Source organism: Cimex lectularius, unplaced genomic scaffold (assembly GCF_000648675.2).
Source record: "Cimex lectularius strain Harlan isolate CLEC.00 unplaced genomic scaffold, Clec_2.1 scaffold106, whole genome shotgun sequence".
Taxonomy (NCBI): Eukaryota; Metazoa; Arthropoda; class Insecta; order Hemiptera; family Cimicidae; genus Cimex; species Cimex lectularius.
Genome location: NW_019392769.1, coordinates 918,656 through 941,798, shown reverse-complemented (window position 1 = coordinate 941,798; position 23,143 = coordinate 918,656). Strand labels below are relative to the sequence as shown.

The window sequence follows — 23,143 nt, the reverse complement described above, 5'->3', positions numbered from 1 at the left end:
TTTGTTCGGATTTTAAAATAGAATAATTACAATAAAATATAAACCACGTATAAAAATAAAATTAAGGTAGAGAATCCTCGTCCTTCTAAACTATGCGGTCGGAAATGCAGCTTTTACCAGGTATGTATTATTATATACGATATAGAAATTCATATATATATTTTTTGTTTGGCCTGTTGGGAGTGGCCAAGTAAAGTATCGATCGACGTCCAGGACTACCAACTACATCACTTTCCCTCACTACACCCTCGCCGCCCTCAACCCCCGCCCATCCTTCGCTCTTCCTTTCACCTTCGAAAGTGGTAAAAGTGCATGCGAAGTGCATGTGCTCGTGCAGTTTCCTTCTGGAGCCGGCTTCGCTCCAGACTCGCTTTCTCTCCCGAAGGGGGCAAGTCTGGAGCCGGTCCATGGGCCGGGGGTGTGAAATCCGGCCAGTATCTCTTAAGTGTGATGGTCGAAAATTTATCGATTACCTTAAGTCCCTCGGCAATTTTCATTTTTAAAAACGGAAACTTCATTTTTTAATTAAATAGAATAAGAATAAGGAAGACCGTTAGATAAATTGTACAAAATAATATTTAATTTTTTTTATGAAAACCTTTGTGAGCGTACATGCAGGTTCTTGATTAACGCAAGGCTTGTCTTTACTATAAGCATTCTTTAAATGTATGTTATATATTTACCCTCTTCCTCTTCCGAGATCAAAAAAGAAAAACTACACCTTGGAGTGTCATAAGTCTATATTTCACTTCATATCTTAAAAGTTTCACTAGTATCACAGACAGAGGTAAATGGGGAATCCTCGGTCAAGACATCTGGGACATGCGGAAAGGAGGGATTACTGGAGCACTTGATATGTTTCAGAAGAGCTTTTCAAACTGGGACATTTAGCACAGTACCACGCCCAAGGCAACACTGTGACTGCGAAGGTGCGGTGGGACGAGAAAGAGACGCATGCGTTCCTGCCCTCCATCATCCCCGCCTCCAGCTCCCTCTTTCTCTCTCGAGGAAACCCCCAGGTCGATTTATATCGATCAGGCAAAAATACTGCTTCAGACCTACCAGTTCCAACGGGAGGAAAGGTGTAAGCCGTCTGGACTGAGTAGGCACCGACAGCAGACACACGCGAAACGCCACCCCCTCTGAACCGACACTCAACTAGTGCTCCAACTGCGACAACAGCCCTTACCCGAAACATAACATCGAATAAGCCCATAATTATTAAGGAAATTATATATCGTCACATATAGAAAGGAGATGAATCCAGCTTTTACAACCTTTTAAACATAATCGTAGACATCAATACTACATAAACGATTCGTGGATATGAACTGGATGAGAACGATTTTAACCTTTTTTACCTACTCCATTTAAAGAATTTAACTCGGCCATCCAATCCACTCTTGATGCATTCGTGAAACTTGTAAAGACACGAGCCGTCTGGACTGAGTCGGTACCGACAGCACAGACACACGAGAAACGCCACCCCCTCTGAACCGACCCTCAACTAGTGCTCCAACTGCGACCACAGCCCCTTACCCCAAACATAACATCGAACAAGCCCATATTTATTAAGGAAATTATATATGGACACATGTAAAAGGATATGAAATCCAGCTTTTACAACTTTAAAAAACATAATCGACGGCAACAATACGCCATAAACCATTCGTGGATAGGTACAGGACGAGAACCTTTTTACCTACTCCATTTTTATCTGGAATGTAGGTGGTACTAGTAAAGAATTTAACTCGGTCATCCAACCAACTCTCGATGCATACGTGAAACTTGTAAAGTTAGGAGCGCGACGAGCATGTAATGCAACGTGACACGAAATGCGCGGAGTAACTTGGTCCTACGAACGCGTCACACGAATGTATATCATCACGCGTTAGTCCTTTTCTACCAGAAAAAAACACAAAAAATTAAAGAAGTAAAAACTGCTACAACGAAAATCTGAAATTTTGTTGCGTTTCTATTGCTATCTATCTGCGATTTGTTAACTTAATCAAATAAATTCTCGCAAGATATAAGATAAATTTGTTTCGAAACTTTATTAACGAAAACTGAACCGCAGATTTAGAAATAATATAAATACCAACATGAAAACCTACTTTAAGTTAGTTTTAGCAACAACAAAAATTTCACCGTGGAGTTTTTTCATGTTAAAACACCCCCTCAAAAACGGATCAAGACGAACAGTTCGTAAACGACGCGCGTGTAAATTTAAGTTGTTTGTGGAAACGCGCAAGCCAAGAAACAACACGTAAACTTTGCACAGAGGAATTCTTTTTTGTTTGTGTCAAAAATCGAGACGAACAGTACTCAAACCGCGCGGTGTAAACACAAGCCACACTGCACAAAAAAAATGTTATGTTGAGTTTATGTCATAAATCCTAAAAAATGACTGGAAGCGAGCAGTTTGCCAAAGACAAGCATAAATGTCAGCTGTTACAGGTGTACGGGCCAACAAAAATCCACCTCCGAGGAATTTCTGTTCGTGGTTGCATGAGCAGTCCGCAAATACTACGGGAATGAATTTAAGTTCAATTTGTTCTCGTCCTCGCCACCCCAAACAACATGTCCAGCCTCACATGTCACCGAATAATACTGTCCTTATAGGGGTTCGCAACAGCAGAGGTCATATCAACCCCCAGGGTGTCCATGGTTTCTTATAAAAAAAGACTCATTCTTAACTTTGGATTCAGGGGTTCTCTGTACCGGCAGTAATAATAATAATGGATTTCACTTCATCATCACTACTTGAATCACTAAATTGTCTAAGTGGTTGAGTACACAATGAAGAGCACTGCATTAACATATTATTATATAATAAAAAATATAATATTCAAACCCAAAGGAACTGCTAAGTTGCTTTTTTAGCAATACTACTCGCGTCGTCCACACGCCCAGTTGGAAGATATTTGGGAAGTAGGACCTTCTGTGAATCACTGTATCGACGCTCTAACCGGCCACCGACCCCCCAAAGGAATACCTGTGTCCAAAAACTAAAAAATGGTTCGAGGAGGTAAGTCGTTAGCAAACGGAGCGAGTATAAAGTGCGCTACTATCCCATCCACCACCGTTCCAAGGAATAACTTCGCGATAAAAAAACAGGAATTCAGATCAAGGCGAGCAGTTCGCGAAAATGTGCTGGTGGGAATTTCAGCTGTTTGTGGCGTATGCACCATCCAAAACAACACGTACGCATGGCACCGAGAATACCTCTGTTGTTCAATTCCTAAAAAATGGTTCGAGGTGAGCCATCCAAAACAACTTCTATCTACCTTTGAATCCAGTCGAAAATCTAAAAATGTAGACGAGCAGTGTTTGCAATCGAGGGGGTGAAGTTTGATACCTTTGTGTTCACGTCAAAAACAAAACATGGATCGAGACTTCCTTTTCTTTACATCGAAAACCAAGAATACAGATCAAGTCACGCAGTTTGTAAAAGGTGCTTATGACAATTTCAACTTTTTGAATACACTATTGTCTTATCACAGTCCAAAAACTGGATGAATTTTTTAGATGAAATTGGACATATACTTCAGTTCCAAGATTCACACCTTTACAACTTGTGCACTATGCTGTTTGAAATAATCGATATAATTTTCCTAAACAGTTCCACTTGGGCGAATGGTCATGCTAAAATTCATAAAATTGAAAAACGACACAGTTCATTATTTCACTATTATGAACCACTGTTTATTTGTGTCAAATGTGCAAGAGAACAACGCCCAAAACTAAACCGCTCTTGCGTTATTTGTTATCGGTTTGATCCGAACAGATCTATTTCACCAAAAAAAAAAAAGAAAAAAAAAATACCATCAGCGCGTAATAAGTTTCACAGAGGGTAAACAAGCAGATTCATAGAACAGTAATTACTCCAATTGCTGACATCGGATTTAGCACGGATTTATTCAGTTATTAATTCCTGTCGGCACAGTTATTCCGAGTAAATAGTTCTTGGAAATCAGTTATGGATTGTGATCATCATTGATTTCCTTCAGCAGTATTAATACTAGCGTTAAAATAATAGGAGGAAAAAGTCGTGAATTTCTGAATAGAATGAAAGGGGACTGGCCCCCGGCCAAAGGGGATCACAATTATTTTACCCGAATTAATTTCGATTCATTTGAGCTTGAAATTCATTTGGACTTGTATTATCAAGTTATCATGGGTCATAAACGTAGAAAACTTGTTAAACAACCGGGCTGATTATATTTCTCACCCTGTCTTTCGAATATGGATTCGAATATGATAAGCGTGCGAATTTTTTTTTTTAATGTACGTCATTAGCACAACTGTTAATTACCACCTGCAAAACGAATTCCAAATAGATTAATTAGCAATTCGTACGAAAAAGTAGCGAATAGCCTGTCTACACTTCGGTAATTTAACGAAAACACGATGGGTTGAATTTACTAAGATTAAACTTTGGACCCTGAACTTGTTTTAATCTATTTGATTGTACAAATCTCTAAATAATTGTTTGGGAGGGGGAACGACAGATGAAAATTGTGATCGTTGTCCCACACTTTGATGTTATCGAACCATAATTTTCCTTAACAACGTATATATGCAAATAATTATGTAACAAAATGAGCATTGCAACATTTCCCCCCTGTCGCGGTGATGTTTCAATAAATCAAAAGCATATTTGAACTCTGTACATGTATTAACACTAATCAAGACCTCTGATAGCGATATCAGTGGTTACGAGAATGTCCTCTTCTTCCTCCCAGAATTTTCCTAAATCTTGTAACCTTGGGTCATATCACTTGTTTTTGCGATTCACGAGCTTTTAAACCAAGCAAACTTAGAAAGAAAGTCTTGTCTTCCAGTGTACGTCATCAACTCAGATGCTTAGGACTATACCTAGATGCCGACTGACACACATAAAAAAAGGACTTAAAAGAAATCTTTTATAAACTTAGTGCTTCCTAGCCACACCTTATTACCTTATTCTCGAATCCTGTTTAAACTGACCGCAGTTTCAGAGAAGAGTGCGGCAAACTAATCAAGCTGGCGTCCCACAAGGGAGCATTCTTGGTCCCACCAAACTTTATACCATTCAATATGCAATCATTACTCAAATCCTTCCCAACCCACCTTCAACTTAAAGAACACCTTGAGCTTATCAAAGATTGGTGCAAAAAAAGAGGAGGACAAGACTGAATGAGAGCAAATATACACAGTGTTCATTTACATGAAAAAAGAACTGTCTTGCTATCCACTGTACATTCAACCACAGCCAGTACCGACTTCCACTCAAATCTTATTTGATTATACCTACACAGCAGACTGACGTGGAACCCTTATGAAGACTTAAGAGACCAAGACCAAGATCTGTTTTGACCGTCCAACCCCAACTTACCAAAGAGGGTAAAAGACATTTCTGCAACTACTTAGGATATATGTGGAACTGTGGCGACTCTACCCAAACCCTATTTTTTTTTTTTTTTTACTTTCCCATCCCGAGAACATACCACGTCGCCTACTCGACGATGGTCTCGGGACCTCTTCGCCCCTCAATAGCTCGTATTGAGTACCAGTAATGGATGGTTTCTCTTAGCCTGTGTTCTTATGGTGTAGTGGCCGTAGGTCAGTCATTTGATAAGTCCACATTTAGGAAAAATCTACGTTGACTTACCGTCGTGATCAATTTCATTTTATTTTTTAACTGCTTTTACGATATAACTTTACTGAAGTATAACAAAAAGAGGACTGGTGGGAAGAGACATTCCCAGGGGAGGGTCTATTTATCTTTTGCTAGCGATCCAAGCAATACCGGCTTGGCTACCTTTTGTCCACTTTCCTTCACAACCCCCGGTTTCTTCTGGTTTGTCACTAAGCCCATATGAAAACTTGTTTTATCTATTTTAAATTATGTGTTAAATCTTTAACGTTTTTACTGTTAACATAAAATATACGAAACGTAATTTATTTTTATAGTACTCTTGTTACACAAAAAAAAAAAACTCGTGCTTTTGCTTGAAATCCAAAATTAGTCAACAAGTAGCATGACTAATAAAGAAGTAATTAATCATTCACTAAGAATGATTAAAGATGACACACGCTTCACATAAAAATAAAAACATTCCTCATTTTCAAAGTAACTTATTATTTATTTATTATTTTGTTCTTATATACAAATAAAATTTAAAATGAAAAATAAAATAGTGAATTGTTTTTAAATATTTATCTCAACGGAATTCTTGAGTCTGTAACTACGTTTGAATATATGACACATGAAAAGAAAAATAACAAAGGAGTTATGATTATCTCAGAGGAGATGAACGGTTTTCAGATTATTTCAGCATTAGTCAGAGCAAAAGGGTTATATATTTGTTTAAGTTTCCGTTGAGAAACTAATTCAGAGAAAAGACAACACAGCGAGTCTAGGCGGACACAGACCACATGATTTTCAGTGTTGACAAGACAAATTATACGAGGGGGGATTCTTCCATATTTATATATTTCAGTGTATTCGTTTATTTACTATGTACGATTTAGTATGTAAAACAATACACCTTGTGAAAAGCGAGCTATTTATTAATAACTACCGTATTAGAGGGGTCTTCTTAGAAAACATCCATCAAATAAGTGTACCTATATCTAATCTTGCTAGTATCCTTCTTATTATCAAACCGATAATTAAAAATAAATAATAAAAATCACTTGTCGAAATAACAAACCTTTAGGTACAATTAATCCAAAGAATTACCGTTCAAAACGTCTTTTTGTATGTTATTTTTTCTTTTAATCTATTCGAGATCTAAAGAGAACAATGAAGTAATTAAACCAAGGTAAGGACAAACAATGTGAACAAATTAAACGTTTCTATCGTTAATTTATCATAATTAATCTAATCATTATGAAGTTTTCCTGTCTCGCCAGCCCCAACTAATAAAGTGGTTATTTAAAAAGAAATAAAAGATACTATTAATATCATATCTATACGGGGTAGTAAACGATGATAAGATTATTAATTTACAAAAATGGATAGCACACTGGTATCTTATTAATTAAAAGCTTAACTACAGTTTTAGTTTCGACATGTTTCGTATTTTGTGAATTCGAGTGGATAAAAAAATATCCATGCTATCTCGAGTTTTATTTCTGAGGACGATTCAAGTTGAATTAGACTGAGGCTAGTCATCAAAATCAGCACATTTGACGAAGAAGTTGGATCGCCAGAATTAATAATCACCGTGTTAATGCTAAAACAGTAATAAAATTTGTTGATCGACGTTGAGTTTAATTTCATTTTCGCATATTCATCCTGCATGCATGACTTCTCGATATTAGAAATTAACTTGTTAACCTACTTGGTCGCTGCCTCTGAAAAATGTATGAAACATGAAGAATGGCTGATTATCACAACATCTAGAGCATGTCCAACAACATTTACACCAAACCGAAAATATAAAAATAAGTAAACACAATTAGGGAAGTTGTATGTCTCTACAAAAACTTTTTTTAAATGAAAATAAAAACAATAACATACAAATGTTGTGGTCAATAATTAATCATATATACCAGACCGCTTAAATAACATTTTTTAGGAGGGTATTTCAACTACGAGGTTATATGAACCCTCGGGGTGTCGATGTTATGTATGTTAGGTTTGTATGCAGGGCAGCTGGATTCGAACCCAGGACCTTTACCTTACAGTGATGAGCGCCATGTCAACGCTTAAACCGTTCCGACCACCGACGCCCCAAATAACAGAGCTTAAATAAATATTTTGGGTGTAATACTAAGTAAAGAAAAGTACCCAAGAAAATTTAAGCCAAAATATAAAAATCACTATAGACACTGTAAAGAACACTATAAAAAATCATCTTGGTCTACCTACCCTCGCTCATTTTTGTATAGGCATTTTGGATGGGCAGACCACGATTATCAAACGATCAACTATCAAACAATAGGTTTATCACCTCGCAGACCACAGGAGGAAATATCATAATTTGAAATGTGCCTGTTAGCTTCTTAAATGTAGTCCATGAAATTAACCGTAATCATAGTAGATAGTTTAAGTCTTATATAAACTCGAATACTGAAAAATATTTTATAATTATTCAGAAATCCTGAGATGCGGTCTGGTGTGATGTATGTTTCAGAAAAACATTTTCTTTATCGTACCAAAGTTTCGATCTTTATTGAGATCATCTTCAGGCTCAAAGTGTTTGTACACTCTCAACACGACACGTAAGAATGGCACAATTACACAGAAGATAAACACTTTGAGCCTGAAGATGATCTCAATAAAGACCGAAACGTTGGCACGATAAAGAAATTTTTTTCTGAAACCTACATCACATCAGACAGCATCTCACGATTTCTGAATAATTATCGATTAACGGGCACTAATCACCACATATTTTATAATTATAAACACCTAACAACAACAAAATGTATATACAGTTAAATCCCGACATATAGAATCTCCAAGGGGGCGAAGGATAAGTACGATATATCGACATGTTTATTACATGATATTATGGAATATCGAAGGTAAAAAAAATGAAAAATATGTTATAAAGTTTTTTTATATGTACATAATGTTATTTTTATCAACTAAATCTATTTTTGAAAATATTAATCAATTTTTGCCTGCATTGCAAAAATTATTTAAATTATCTATTGCTAATTCAGTAGTGTGAACACGTTCTTATCCACGTTTGGTTATTTAAAAAAAAAAAAATGGCCTCTTTAGGACTGATACTAGTAACTTTTTCTTCTCGTCTTCTTCAACGACCACGTTTCAGTTAAAAGTTCAGCGTCTTTAAGCATTCCAATAACTGCAGTCCTGAAAAGTGACGCGAATTTTTTTCATTTTGTGACAAGAGCATCAGTGGATGGATTTCATTTTCCGGTTCCATGGCCGATATATCGTCCTTTAGGAAACCATAATGTAAATCCATTATTCCAATTATCTCTAAATATTTTAATTTAGAAGTTTTCCTCTTGTTCCGACTTCCCAAGAAAAGGGCTTTACACACACCCTTCACACCCACCTTGCTAAATCCAGTCCTAGACCTTCCACCAGCGTTTATAACAGGAAAGATTGTAACAAGTGACGAGTTTTCTTTCCCTAAGCCCTCTACTACTGAAGTTATTAACTTTTAATACAGAAGTTAATTTTCTTCGGTCCGTGTAGTTCAGCTTCTACTCCAGTCTCCACCCCATAATCCTGAGGTTGGTTATCACAAGTTCTGAAGCTATTTTTGATCGTAGTTGCCGTTACGTTTTTCCATGCTCTGTCGTCAATATTCATTGCAGCAAGCAATTTGGTTTATTTTGAGTCAATGGCATCGGGTGACACAAACACCTGGAAACACCCACCACTGATCACAATAGTCTACGTGACATGAAGCTCGGTCCATCCTTATAAGGAAACCCCTACCACTCTAGCCATACGTTTAATCGGGAGTTCAATGCTAAAATACGAATTATAAGTTTTGTTGACGTTGATGGACAAAACACACCGAAGGGACTGAAATGCATTGGTTTTATACGATTTAATAAGATTTATTCAAGGGACTTTCTTACGATATGTCGGTTTAGGAAATATCGGGATTTAACTGTACTTTTATATTTTAGTGTGGAAGAATCATAACATGATTTGCAAAGTAGATACTGGCAACAAATAATCAAACAATTAATAAAAATAATAATTGAATGTACACAACTGCAGTACTGAAATTTGCAAAATAGCCAGTCAGTGTAATTACACTGTGATAATTCAATTTTTATTTTTTTTCCAGTGTATACAAACTGGTCATTCCGAATAATCATTGTTGATAGTGAAAAACTGAGTTTTGACTGTTCTTATGTCAAGATCTCTGCCAACAACCTCAGTGACTTAGAGAACGTCCACTTCTTCCTTACTGAAATGTTTTAATCCATTCTATTATACAAAAATCTAAGTGATAATTGCTGAGGAAAATTAACAGAATATAGTGTCCCGTATTTTGACGTTATCAAATTGACATGCCTCGTTAACTTTATGCAAATAGTTATGTAACAAAATGAGCATTGCTACATCTCCCCCCCCTTATCGCGTTGTTTCAATAAATCAGCGTGTTTTATCTCTGTGCATGTGTTCTGACAATAAAATTGTTGCAGTTGACAAATATTTCATTTTCATTGAGGCTGGGAGAAAAAAAACCAACAGATTTAATTCTGGGATATGTTGGATTTAATTTTTGATAGCTGGAGACGGATATCGGGTTCAGGATCTAGACAGCTCGGTATTTAGTTTTGGTGACTGTAGAGATAGAAAACCCGGACTCGCATAAGTTGAATTTTTTTTATTTTCGGACGTAACCGGAAATGAGAGTAAATAACGGCTCTAAAGTAGATTTCAAGGTGGAGTCTGAAGTAATGGCTATCTAACAATCCTATTCACTTGAAGATAGACTGGTTGGCTTTGCCGAAACTGAACTGTTGAAAACTGTTTAATCACCAAGTCTTGCAGCATTGAATCTGGAGGTGTTGGGTCATGCTCAATGTTCACCAACTTCGAAGGTATTCACATATTTCATCCATCTACGTGCTGTTCGCAAGCTCCTTTTTTTTTTCTTTTTAATCATTCAACACAAGAAAACCTCTTCCTTCTCAACAGATTCGACCCAAAACTGGATTTTTCTTCTAAAGGAGCAAACTTCGTCATTAGCATTGAAAGTTGAGATACCCTTCCCTTGCAAAGAAAGATTCATCTCATTCATTTTTATGACAATGAAAAATATGATATTCTTTGCTATTTCTCATCATTGAAATCGTTAGCAAATGGCATTGTGGTCCTTCTACTAAGATAGAGACTTCAGATTCCTGTACTCATAAAGTGTTTTCCCACGATTCTCTATGGTGAAGCAGGGAATGATGAAGGCTTCCCATATGGTCATATAGTATGTATTGTGAAAAGTCTCGACTTCAATGGCCGCGACTTGATACAAAACTTTCTTAAAAGAGGCTGGCAAGTGTAAAGCTCGTCTACCAAGAACACAATCACTTCTGCTGCAATCCTTCAATTTATTTTTATTTTAGTGATCACTCCCATCTAATCACTACCAGTCAGTCATCGAAAAACTCCATTTATGCACGTGTCAATCCAATTAGACCAAGGAATTTTGATAGTTATCACGAAATCGTCCAACAAACGAAATATTTCGGCACCTGTTGCATTGGCAAGAAGCAAGGTTTGCACAAGGGAAAATTCTCCTCGAAACAACCCGAAACAATCATAACGGACAAAAGCCAATAAAATAGCCAACCCCGCGATCAGTTGATTCGTCGATTGGAGAGAAAATGAATTGTGTTGGATGTAAGAAACCGCATCATTTGATAAATCAATCGTCAAAACTCAGCAGTGTTTGATACTGACACAGAATTTATAAGTTTTACTCTTTTTCGTCAATATCTCGTTAACGCACGGTTTTATGGGGGTTTCAGCGATAGTCAAAGAGCAGTTTAGAATCCTTGAATTCTACTAACTGACAGCTGCTCAGAGATGCGGCAACTAATGTTCTGGTATCAAACCATCTGGCATCCCACAATGCAGTATTCTTGGTTCCATCCTTTATATCATTTATACTACTTCCTTTTATATACAACCCGATACCATCGTTACCACCGATGAAACCGCAATTCTGTCCTCTAACCCGAATCCTATCCAAGGACCTCCAACATTCCGAAACACCTTGAGTTTATCATACTGGTGAAAAAAGTGGAGGACAAGAAAGATTTGAGAAAAAACGTATCCAGCGTATATTTAAATTGGAACAAAAAGCTCCTAACTTCCACTCGAGTTGTAGCTAGGAATACAGCTAAAGAGCAGACAGACATGGAATTCCCACTCAAGACTTAAAAGACAACTTAATAGAAGGCATCCTCTGTTTTCCTATAATGTTTCCTATCCACCATTCCTTATTACATCCTATTTAACTGACCGCTGCTTCAAAGTGAGGTGCGGATGCAATTGGTAGCACACCCATCAGATTGACGTCTCTCAAGGGAGCATTCTCAGTCCCCTCATTTATACCATCGATACAACTGATTTTTTGTACACCCCAATACCATCATTGCCACCAACGCGATAATGAATTTGGACTTCTAACCCGAAACCAAGAACAACTTGATCAAAGCCTGGTGCAAAGAAGACTGAAAGATCAAAAACGTACAAACAGTAAATTTACATTTAAAAACGAAAAACTGTCTTCATTATACATCAACAACAAGGAGCAACAGAATTCCGAACGTCCCCTTCTTCATCCCTGAACGGTCGTAAATTGTGTGACCTTTGAGCTTGTGTTATATCTCACTGATTTGCGAATAACTAGCTTTTAAACCAAGCAGACCCCACGGGAAAAAAACAGTCTTGCCTTCCTCTTTACATCTACAAGGAGCAACGACGTCAGATACTTACGACTTACCTAGAGAGAAGACTGACGTGAAATCCTCACAAAAGGATCAAAAGATCATCAACTAGAAGGCATCTTCTATGAACTAAAACGCTTCCTACCAACTCCTTATTACCCTATCCTGGAATCATATTCAACTGTCCGCTGCTTCAGAGTGAGGTGGGACGAGTGCTCCGGTAAGGGCGGCGTCCCACAAGGGAGCATTCTTGGTCTCATCCTGTATACTATACTGCTGACTTTCCTATATATCTCAATACCATCATTACCACCGAAGATACCGAAATTTTGTCTTCTAAACCGAATCCTTTCCAACCAACCTTCAACATCAAAGAACTCTTCAAGATTATCAAAAGATTAGTGCTTAAAGTGGAAGACGAAATTTAATGAAATACAGTGGTCATTTACATTTAAAAAAAAAAAAAAATAAAAAATAAAAAATAAAATAAAAAAATAAAAAAACTGTCTAGCCATACATTGTACATCAACTACACGGAATTACCAACTTCCACTCACTCAGATACTTAAAAGAGCAGACGAGAATCTCCACAGAAGACTTAAGAAACATCAACTTAAGGAAGCCTTGGACAACTACAGCCTTAATTGATCTTTGACAAGTTCACGTTTTGATAACCTATGTTGATTTACAGTCCAGAAGACCGAAAGAGGAAAAATGTACACAATGTACATTTACATTGAAGAGAGAGGGGGGAAAAGTCAACCCCTACACTGTATATCAACAACAGACCGACAACACCGACTTCCACTCAGGCTCTCAAAGTCAAATACTTAGGACTCTACTTTAAGACTTAAGAAAACAACTTAACAGAAGGCTTGGACAACTAACAACTTAAGGGCCGAAAGCTGTTTTGACCATCACAACTCACCTCCATACAAGACATTACTGCGCCAACTTTGGACGTACAGTGTGGACCTATGGAGTTTCGCCAATCCATCCAATATCCAGCGCCTAGACAAATTTTCAATTGTACTTTACTACATCAAAATGTCACCTTGATTCCCAGAACAGTACTTTTCATTACAGCCCCTAAAAAAAATTGACCTCTGAACTGTAAATTCTATTTATGTCCATTAAGCTGTGAAAAATTTAACTTGAACTAACACAAATAAATATTAAACTGAAATTAGAAGAATTTTTATTCAAGGTTTGTAAGTGTTGTTATCAAAATATATACTTTTTTGTAATCATTTTTATTGTAAGTCTCATTAATCCTTCACTAGCTTGTTTAATGTAGTCTACAAATAGTTTATTGTAAAATAATAACACAAGCATTGAAGATTATAAAGTAACGAGTCGTACAACTTACACATTGACATTAAGTACAAAATGAAAGTTCTTTTTCTTCTTAATATTAAACTAATATTAGAAGATTTTTTTCCAAGGTTTGTAAGTCTTGTTATCAAAGTACACAGACTTTTAAAAAAAATCATTTTTATTGTAAGTCTCATTAATCCTTCACGAGCTTGTTTAGTGTAGTCTACAAATAGTTTATTGTAAAATAATAACACAAGCATTGAAGGTTATAAAGCAACGAGTCGTACAACTTACACATTGACTTCTAAGCACAAAATGAAAGTTTTTTCTTCTAAATATTAAACTGAAATTGGAAGATTTTTTTTCAAGGTTTGTAAGTTTTGTTATCAAAGTATAGACTTTTTTTTTAAATCATTTTTATTGTAAGTCTCATTAATCCTTCACTAGCTTGTTTAATGTAGTCTACAAATAGTTTATTGTAAAATAACAACACAAGCATTGAAGGTTATAAAGCAGCGAGTCGTACAACTTACACATTGACTTCTAAGCACAAAATGAAAGTTTTTTCTTCTAAATATTAAACTAAAATTACATTTTTTTCAAGGTTTGTAAAGCTTGTTAGCAAAGAATATAGACTTTAAAAAAAATAATTTTTTGAATTATGATTATGGATCTAACACAATTTCAGTGGTTTGCCAAGTAGTCTGATACGATGTATTTTATAAATAACAGCCTAAGACTTTTTTAAGTGACATGTTTAAAGTATGGACGTAATTTGAAAAAGTATAAAACAATAAAAACATCACTTTATAAAGTATAATGAGTTTTAGTTGTATTTTGTAAAATTGGTGAACAATATGGACTTTTATTATATCCATTCCATTTGGTGTGGGGCAGTTATCTGTTGGAATTAGTATAATTAAATTTTAAATTAGATGTGGAGTTGTATCGCTCGTGATGATGATGAGAAGCACGGAAGAGGAGCTTTTGTTAAAACAATTATTATCGGTTTTCCCGTATTATCAGGTGTGGACTATCGGAAAAACGCCCTTTTTTTGTAACTTCCTATTGTGAGATAGTACGGATCGGGTGGGTGCAGGTTTTATTTAAATAAGGTTTTATCGGTCATTTAATGTAAAATATTTTCCGTTTATGATAAAAAGGGGTCGAGATTTTCCGAAATTTCGGAAAATTAAAGGATATACAGGGAGTGTGACGTTAGTCGAGTTTAATATTGATATCTCCAGAAGTGGAAATAAATTGTTCCTGGGTTGAGGGTCTTTACGGGCGAGGTCGTCGTCCGCCTCCCCGTCTCATAAATTGGCCAAAAAAGTAAAGAAACGTTGAAAAGCCGAGTCGCCGGCCGAGGAAATATCGGGCTTTCATCTGCCATTTATGATGGCCGACAGAAGCCATTTTGGAGGCTAGATTTTCCCCTTATCGGCGTAAATTTACGGAGGCGGAGAGGCCGGGCGCCGGTGTAAAATCGGGCCGATAAAAGCCCGGAGGCGGTCCGCTTACCTTGGATACCCCGAACGAGAATATTGTTGTCCAGCCAGCTCCTCAGCAGTCGGTGTAGGGCCGTCGCTAGCTGCCAGTCACTTTTACGCCTCCCTGGTACGCTCGAAAATGGAAAAACGGTACCGGATTTCAAAACGAGCAAGGATCACATTCATGTGAACCCCGACGGACTCGACACGCGGCCAGATTCATGCAAATCTACCTACAAAAACTTGTACATACAACTAAACGGTACACAAGCCACTCTGTTGGGCAGGGTGCGGCTTTCCTTCCACTAACTTTGCAAACCGATATCCGTGACGTCATCGAAAAAACCACTCCCGCCATTAAGCCGCTCCCGCCCCAATTCAAAACCGATGGCATCACAAATTCGACTACTTCAAAAGATAGTACTTACTCAACTGTAAAACAACAAACTGTAAGAACTATCTTTTAAAGTAGATGAACTACATACTCACCCAACCTTTACTATTTCTACTACAAATTCGAATCAAAGGCGGATAACTTTAAGAAAAACCATTGGACAATTTGGCAGAGGATATTTTCATTGGGACATTTCCTATGCTAAAAAAAAACACCATCTTTTTTTTACAACGAGTTTATACCCCTCGGTGTGCTAATATTTAAAAAAAAGCCCATTTGTATGTTGGGTTTGAATGCGGGGTCACTAGATTCGAACCAGGACCTTTACCTTATAGTGATCAGCATGCCTAAACTATTGCAAGACCACTGACACCCAAATAAATAAATTAAATAAAAATAAAAAATCCTACAAAAATCAGGACTTCAACATTACAAACCGTACATACATTAACGGATTTCAGTTCAATACTACGCTGCTATCACTAATAATACGCTGCAGCTATAACCACTTAAGCTAGTCGTGAATCATGAAGTTACGATAGTTCAAGTAGTTGAAGCAGCAGGGTATTGAGCCAAAGGTCGTGGGTTTGAATCCGCTCATGACACTAACTTTTCATCTCAACCAAAAACCTTAGATAAAAAGAATAATTTATTGGAATTGCAAGTAATAATTAATAATAAACAGATAACTAATTAAAAAGTGTTTAATTTTATTTATTTTATTTTGCAAGGGTATTACAACTGCAAGGTTATATGAACCCTCAGGGTGCCAGTGTTTAAAAAAAACTGTATGTCAGGTTTGAATTCAGAGTTGCTACATTTGTACCAGTGACCTTTACCTTTGTTGATCAGTGGTGTGTCAGTGCCTAAACTATTGTGGCCACTGACTCCAAAAAAAGGTATAGTCAATCGTAAAGTTACAATAGCTCAAGTGGTTAGAGCAGAAGCGTATTGAGCCAAAGGTCGTGGGTTCGAATCCTGCTCGTAACACTTCTTTTTCATCTCAACCAAAAACTTTAGATAAACAGTATAATTACATGGAATTGTAAGTAATAATCAACAATAAATAGATAACTAATTAAATAAAAAGGAGTTTTATTTATTTATTTTATTTGGCAAGGTTTTTTTGTTCAACTCCAAGGTTATACGAGCCCTCCGGGTGTCGGTGTTTTGTTTCAAAGAGCATTTGTAGGTATGGTGGGTTTGAATGCAGGGCTGTGGGATTCAAACTCTGGACCTTTACCTTAAAGCGCTGAGCGCCATGTTAACACTTAAACCATAAAAAGAAAAAAAACATACAGTAGTAGTGACCCCTGGTCACTGGCCAACTTGGGACTGGGACGCTGGCCGATTCCCGTTTTGGCCTGTTAATCAAAGCTGTAGGTATTTCGAAGGGAAATATTAAAATAAATTAATAATAAAGAATAGCACTCTTTTTTACATATGTAAAATGTGCATACAGATTTTATTATAAATTTGAATACAGAGAAAAAGCCAAAGTATATACATATGTACCATGTACAAATCAACAATGACAGCAAACTTTTTCTTGTTTTAGCATATTTCTTTTATTTTTGCACATTTGCAGAATTTCTGAGTGCACAATCTCTACATTTTTTCATCATTAGAACATCTGTAGCAGTTGAACCATGCTGGCACGGTTAGTCAAACTCAGCACATCTTTCTAATAAGAGCACGACAAGAGGATCCACCGAGAATCCCTGACGGAGACTGTACAGATGTGATAAACGGAGCCTCCTTTGTCTCGAAAACCACGAACTCGTACCAAATAACAAAAAAATAAAAATCGCATAATACTATAATAAAATTATAGCGAGTTATGTGAGGTCTTCAACTAGTAGTTTGGTCCTTTCCAACAAACCTGTTCTGCCTCTGCGGTTTTGATCTGGCAGATGTACATTTTGTCAATTACTTGTTCAATCCTTAAGATAAAATGATCAAACTACAATTAAAATGATTTAATTTTGGTTCATTTTTTATTGTACATTGTATTGAATAATTTAATTAAATTTGTCATTTATTTAAAAATATATACACATATTGTAATATAAACATATCTAATATATATTTACAATTTAATTAGCAATTTAACCTTCTTTTTTTTAACCAATAATTTCAATACTAATAAAACTCTCCACTGTTCAGTTTAGTTTAAAAAATTGCACAATTTTCTAAATGAGCCTATTAGATTTTTCTTTCAGCTTTCCACTTTTACTAATTTCATCAAAAATCATAATTCCGGATCGCTTTTGTATCTTTTCCAATGTCGTCTGAAAAAGAGGAAGTCAATTAATATCATCTCATGCTTGTAAAAAAACAACTCGTACTATAAATTCATCCAATTTCTTATTGTCATCAATAGGTGCGTTGGGCATTATGAAAGGCAGTAGCGAATATGTGCCATCGTCTTTCTCGACTAAAATGACTTTGAAGAAATGGGTTGGAACAGCAACATTGCTCTCTCCGATGACTTCGTACTTAACGTATTTCTTCCCATCGACCCTGAAATCAAGCTGTTGAATCAATGAAATAATTTAAAATTTGAAACAGACCTTTTTTCAATAAAAAGAGGCCCGGTGCAGACGTAAACATTCGGGTATTTCCTTGCCAAATGCCTTGTGTATTTTTCCAAGCGGTTCCACGAGTTCCTGTTGAAACCGACGCCGACTTGAGGAGCGATGTTGGACAGGGTGAAAGTCTGGTTGCAATGCGTCTGGGATTTCATATGGTTTCCAGCTGCTGCGAGGTGCCCTCGGTCATAACCGCTTTTGAAATAGTCGGAATTTTTTGACCTGGAAGCGCACTAGACCATGATTTTAAGAATTTCGTCTAAAAACCAAAGAAACAACCTGAAATATTCGTGGATCTCTGAGTCTTCGGTAAATTCAGAGCGTTGACGAGTCACTTCCCCAACTCTCTTAATGTTGTCCTTAGTGAGATGTTCGAATGTTAAGAATGGTATCCGATTCCTGGTGTCGTACACGAGCATGAAGTCATCAAAAACCCTTACGCTGTACGGGCTGTTTGTCGTCGTCTAAAAAGTATGACAATGTCAAGTTTGTGGTCAAATTTGTGTAAAACTCACAATGACATTTACATAAATTATTTGCTCAAATTTAACACCGAATCATAGAAGAGAGATCATCCCAACCTGATTAAGAATAGGCCATGCAAGGTTGACACTCGGACACTTTTGGGCCAAAGTTTGCATGTGTCCGGCATGTGAAGAAATGTTTTTTTTTTTTTTTTCCACATCGGGCAGGCGAACAGGCGCCCAGCCAACGGCATTCCACCCACCTGTAATACCACCTTCATTGAACATTTAAGTTTTGCTTAGAGCAGCCGATCTTTCGGAGGGATGTGCATGCCACTGCTATCATCCACATGCCTCCCAGATCAGGGGTCCTAAAAGAAATGTTTAAAGGGTGTCATTCCTTGGCTCCATATAGAGAGTGTGTAGGAATGTCACTCAATATGAAAATTTAGCTTGAGCACAGCAATGAGTATTTGGTCTGCTGTTCTGATTTTTGGAGGAAACAGGGCTGTTTCATTGTATAAAGTACTTGATAGACATCTCATTATGAGTTTATTTTCTGTGTATATTGAAAATGAATGTATTTATTAGCGTAAATTTGTAAAGCATTGAGTACCCCATTTTATGCAGAATGTGGAAAGGATGATGGATGAATATCGAGTACTCCACCACCCTATTTGAGTGAATGGTATGTCAATAAGAAAGAATGTATTTAAAAAAGTGTGCCTTGATTTAAAAACCACAAGATTTTGGGGCAGAAATGGCCTAATGGTTGACAACCGCTGGAGTGAAACTTCAAAGGTGGAGTGGATAAGACCATTGTCTGACCCGGCCTGCCAAAATCTTAAGTAACTTTAATTATAAGCTCAATTCGGTGCGTGTATTTGCATGAGCTTATATAAATCAATCAACATTTGCTTTTTATTTTATACTCTACATTGTGTGTTCAGAAATCTGCGTTTTTAAGTTCATCCTCAATGAAAGGAACATTCTATGGTGTATGAGGGTAAAAGGCCGCTTTGAATATGTACTGCCAGATGGCCTCATGCTTAATTCTATTCAAGTGGGGCTCTGGCAAAATGTACCTGTAGTTTACAAGCCCTAACGGTATTCTGAATAGAAAGTAAAAGAATACACAATCCAGCGAGAAACCTCCAGGACTAAAGACAAATGAAATAAAGAGGTAAATGGTGTGTAAAACCTAGTTAGTGACCCTAAAGAAATTAACGTGATACTCCAATTCCCAAGTAGCTAGCTCATAACTTAGAAAACCAAAAGCTTAAGTGGTAGTAAATAGTAAAAAAAAGGTGACTATCATCAATTAAATGTCCCGGTGAGATATTAAACTACACACTGAAGATGCAGACTACAAAGTCTCGGTGAATGCAGTCTTCCTAGGAAAAGGTAACTCCAAAATAGTCAAGAGTGAAACTACAAAATTAAATGACCTGATTCTCCATGTTGGAGGTTGGGCTTGGAGCAGACAACCCCGTCTCGGAAAAACAAAAATTTATTGCGAATCAAACCTAAGTGACTAGCTGAACTGATAAATGATTGTGACACATGCGAGGAAAAGGATTTTTACGACACCCATTAAAAGAGCTCAGCTCAGGCCATGTTTAAATAATGGAAGAAGAAAGGTTGTCCAAGGTCAAAATTCTACTCTTCATCGACTCTTCAATTGACCTGTTGGGTCTCTAAACGAGAGGGAGACCACGCTTGAGCATGTTGGAAAGCAAAGGCTCATGATAGGAATGGCAGAAATGTGTGAGCAAGCCTGGGTCCATTAGGACTGTAGTGCCTACAAAATAATAATAATAATCATCGATAAAAACTCAAAGAATCGGTAAAGTCAAAGAAACACCATTTAATAGACTTCACTGTTCCAGTACACTAAATCTCTCTTTCAATCAGAGGCAATGAACCTCTGCCAAGATGAGACCTGTTACACCGTTTACAGGTCGTGGTGTGGATTCTTTCTGTAGGGAAAGAATACACACAATTAGAGAGCAATGTAAGTAACTGGAGGCAGGAAAACCAAGATTTGTTGGATTGGAAAAAAAATCAAAATATATACTTAAAAGGAAAAAGAAAGAAAGTTTTATCAGGTTCCTAGACAAACTGCAGACATAATGTACATGTAAGGAATTATATGCATCAATGAGAATCACTCTGGCACATTTACGTGCTACCAGACTGCAAAGCTACATTATTCTTCAGTATAAAATACATAGGAAACTTCATATAAGCTGGTACTTATTGGTGTTTTATTAAAAGTGCAGTATAAACCCCCTGAAATTATTAGTTAGTAAAAATTAATTATGATTACCAGGCCCAGATTGTCTTGGGTGATTATAGTAGGGCTGGACTTGAAAGGAGTTGCGGCGGAAACCCTGAATGAGCCGAGCCCGAGGCGGGACCCCCAGGTGTCCAAGAGGTCCTTTTCCTTCAGGACCTTCCTCCTTTCCGATTCCTTTCCACCTAGCCAGGACACGTAGCCGAGAGAGGCGATCGCCGCCACCGTCGAAAACTTTTTGAACATTTTCACGACTTTTGTACACAATTGTCTATATTTCTTTAAAAGGAAGGCAAAATTGACCGGACGTGTCTATAAAGAGGCACTTCACGGTTCTAAGGTGTTCAATTTTTATTGAACCTTCAGCATTTTGGTGCCTTCTCTTTAGAGAGGAGGCCTCGTTTACTTTATAAAGTTGAAAAGTGCACAGGCGAAGCAAACAAAATTTCCTAAATTCTACCATTATTTCCAGGTGTATTTACTTTCTTAAATTTATAATTATATAACTAATTTTCTTGTACTTTTCGGTTAATTTATTTATTTGTTTAAAGAAAGACACTGATAGTATAATTATCAAAAATACATAACATAAAAAACTATAAAATTTTATAGTTTTATAAAATTATAGTAAACTATAAAATTATACATAATAAACAACACGTAAAATATATACAGAAAACCTCATTTACTTTATAAAGTTTAAAAGTGCACAGGCGAAGTAAACAAAATTTCCCAAATTCTACCATTATTTCCAGGTGTATTTACTTTTTTAATTTATAAATATATAACTAATTTTCTTGTACTTTTTGGTTAATTAATTTATTTATTTAAAGAAAGACAGACTGATAGTATAATTGTCAAAAATACATAACATAAAAAACTATAAAATTTTATAGTTTTATAAAATTATAGTAAACTATAAAATTATAGATAATAAACAACACGTAAAACATATACAAAAACCTCATTTACTTTATAAAGTTGAAAAGTACGCAGGCGAAGCAAACAAAATTACCTAAATTCTATCATTATTTCCATGTTTGTTTAATTTTTGAATTTGTAATATATATATATTTTTCACTGTGAATTAATTTATTTGAGTTAAAACACTGACTGATAGTATATTTTTCAAAAATACATAACATAGATGTAAACTATAAAATTATACATAATAAACAACATGTAAAACATATACATAAACCTCATTTACTTTATAAAGTTGAAAAGTACGTAGGTGAAGCAAACAAAATTACCTAATTTCTATCATTAGTTCCACATTTGTTTAATTTTTTTAATTTGTGACTATATAACTAATTTGCTATATTTTTCACTGTTAATTAATTGATTTATTTATTTAAAAAACACTGATGGTATAATTTTCAAAAATACACAACATAGACGTTAACTATATAATTATACCAAACATATACATATATCTTGTTTGCTTTATATAGTTGAAAATTAACATAGATGAAGCAAACAAAATTTCCTAAATTCCATCATCATTTCCACTTTTATTTAATTTTTTAATTAGTAATATATATATTTTTCACTGTGAATTAATTTATTTTAATTAAAAAACAGACTGATAGTATAATTTTCAAAAAACATAACGTAAATGTAAACTATAAAATTATACATAATAAACAACATGTAAAACATATACTAAACCTCATTTACATTATAAAGGTGAAAAGAATGTAGGCGAAGTAAACAAAATTTCCCTAATTCTTCCATTTTTTCTAGGTGTATTTAATTTTTTAAATTTGTAATTATATAACTAATTTCCATGTAGTTTTCACTGTTAATTTATTTATTTATTTAAAGAGAAATCGGCTGTTAGTGTAATTTTCAAAAATACATAACATAGATATTATCTATAAAATTATACATAATAAAGAATATATAAAACATACATAACCTTGTTTACTTAATAAAATTGAAAATTACGCAGATGAACCAAACAAAATTGTGTAAATTCTAACATTCTTTTTTTAAATTTGTAATTATAGAACTAATTTCCATGTGGTTTTCACTGTTAATTAATTAATTAATTTAAATATAAACTGGCTGATAGTATAAATTTCAAATCTAAAAATAATCCCTTACACATAAGATGGTTGCAAATATCTGTATGCTTTGTTAGTATAAATTTCAAATCTAAAAATGATCCCTTACACATAAGATGGTTGCAAATCTGTATGCTT

At 35.7% G+C, this 23,143-nt stretch overlaps 2 protein-coding genes across 5 annotated transcripts in view; both read right to left on the bottom strand.

Moving 5' to 3' along the window:
• Positions 1-15,508, bottom strand: part of LOC106662232 (guanine nucleotide-binding protein G(I)/G(S)/G(T) subunit beta-1) — a 64,736-nt gene extending 49,228 nt beyond the window's left edge. The window contains exon 1 of one of the 4 annotated variants that reach the window (XM_014386143.2): positions 15,223-15,508. The gene's annotated coding sequence lies outside the window, so the exon portion shown is untranslated. Of the gene's footprint in view, positions 1-683; positions 918-15,222 lie in introns of those variants that run through there. The other 3 variants (XM_014386145.1, XM_014386144.2, XM_024227549.1) reach the window with 3 other exon arrangements.
• A 2,136-nt stretch (positions 15,509-17,644) lies between these two features.
• On the bottom strand, positions 17,645-21,297 carry LOC106662075 (nuclease C1-like). Its single transcript, XM_014385882.2, has 5 exons — positions 20,970-21,297; positions 18,456-18,640; positions 18,159-18,398; positions 17,934-18,108; positions 17,645-17,876 (listed from the first exon to the last, which is right to left on the bottom strand). Exons 1-5 carry the CDS (start codon positions 21,180-21,182, stop codon positions 17,778-17,780), a joined length of 912 nt encoding a protein of 303 aa, XP_014241368.1. The 5' UTR covers positions 21,183-21,297; the 3' UTR covers positions 17,645-17,777.
• Between the last annotated feature and the right edge of the window lie 1,846 nt (positions 21,298-23,143).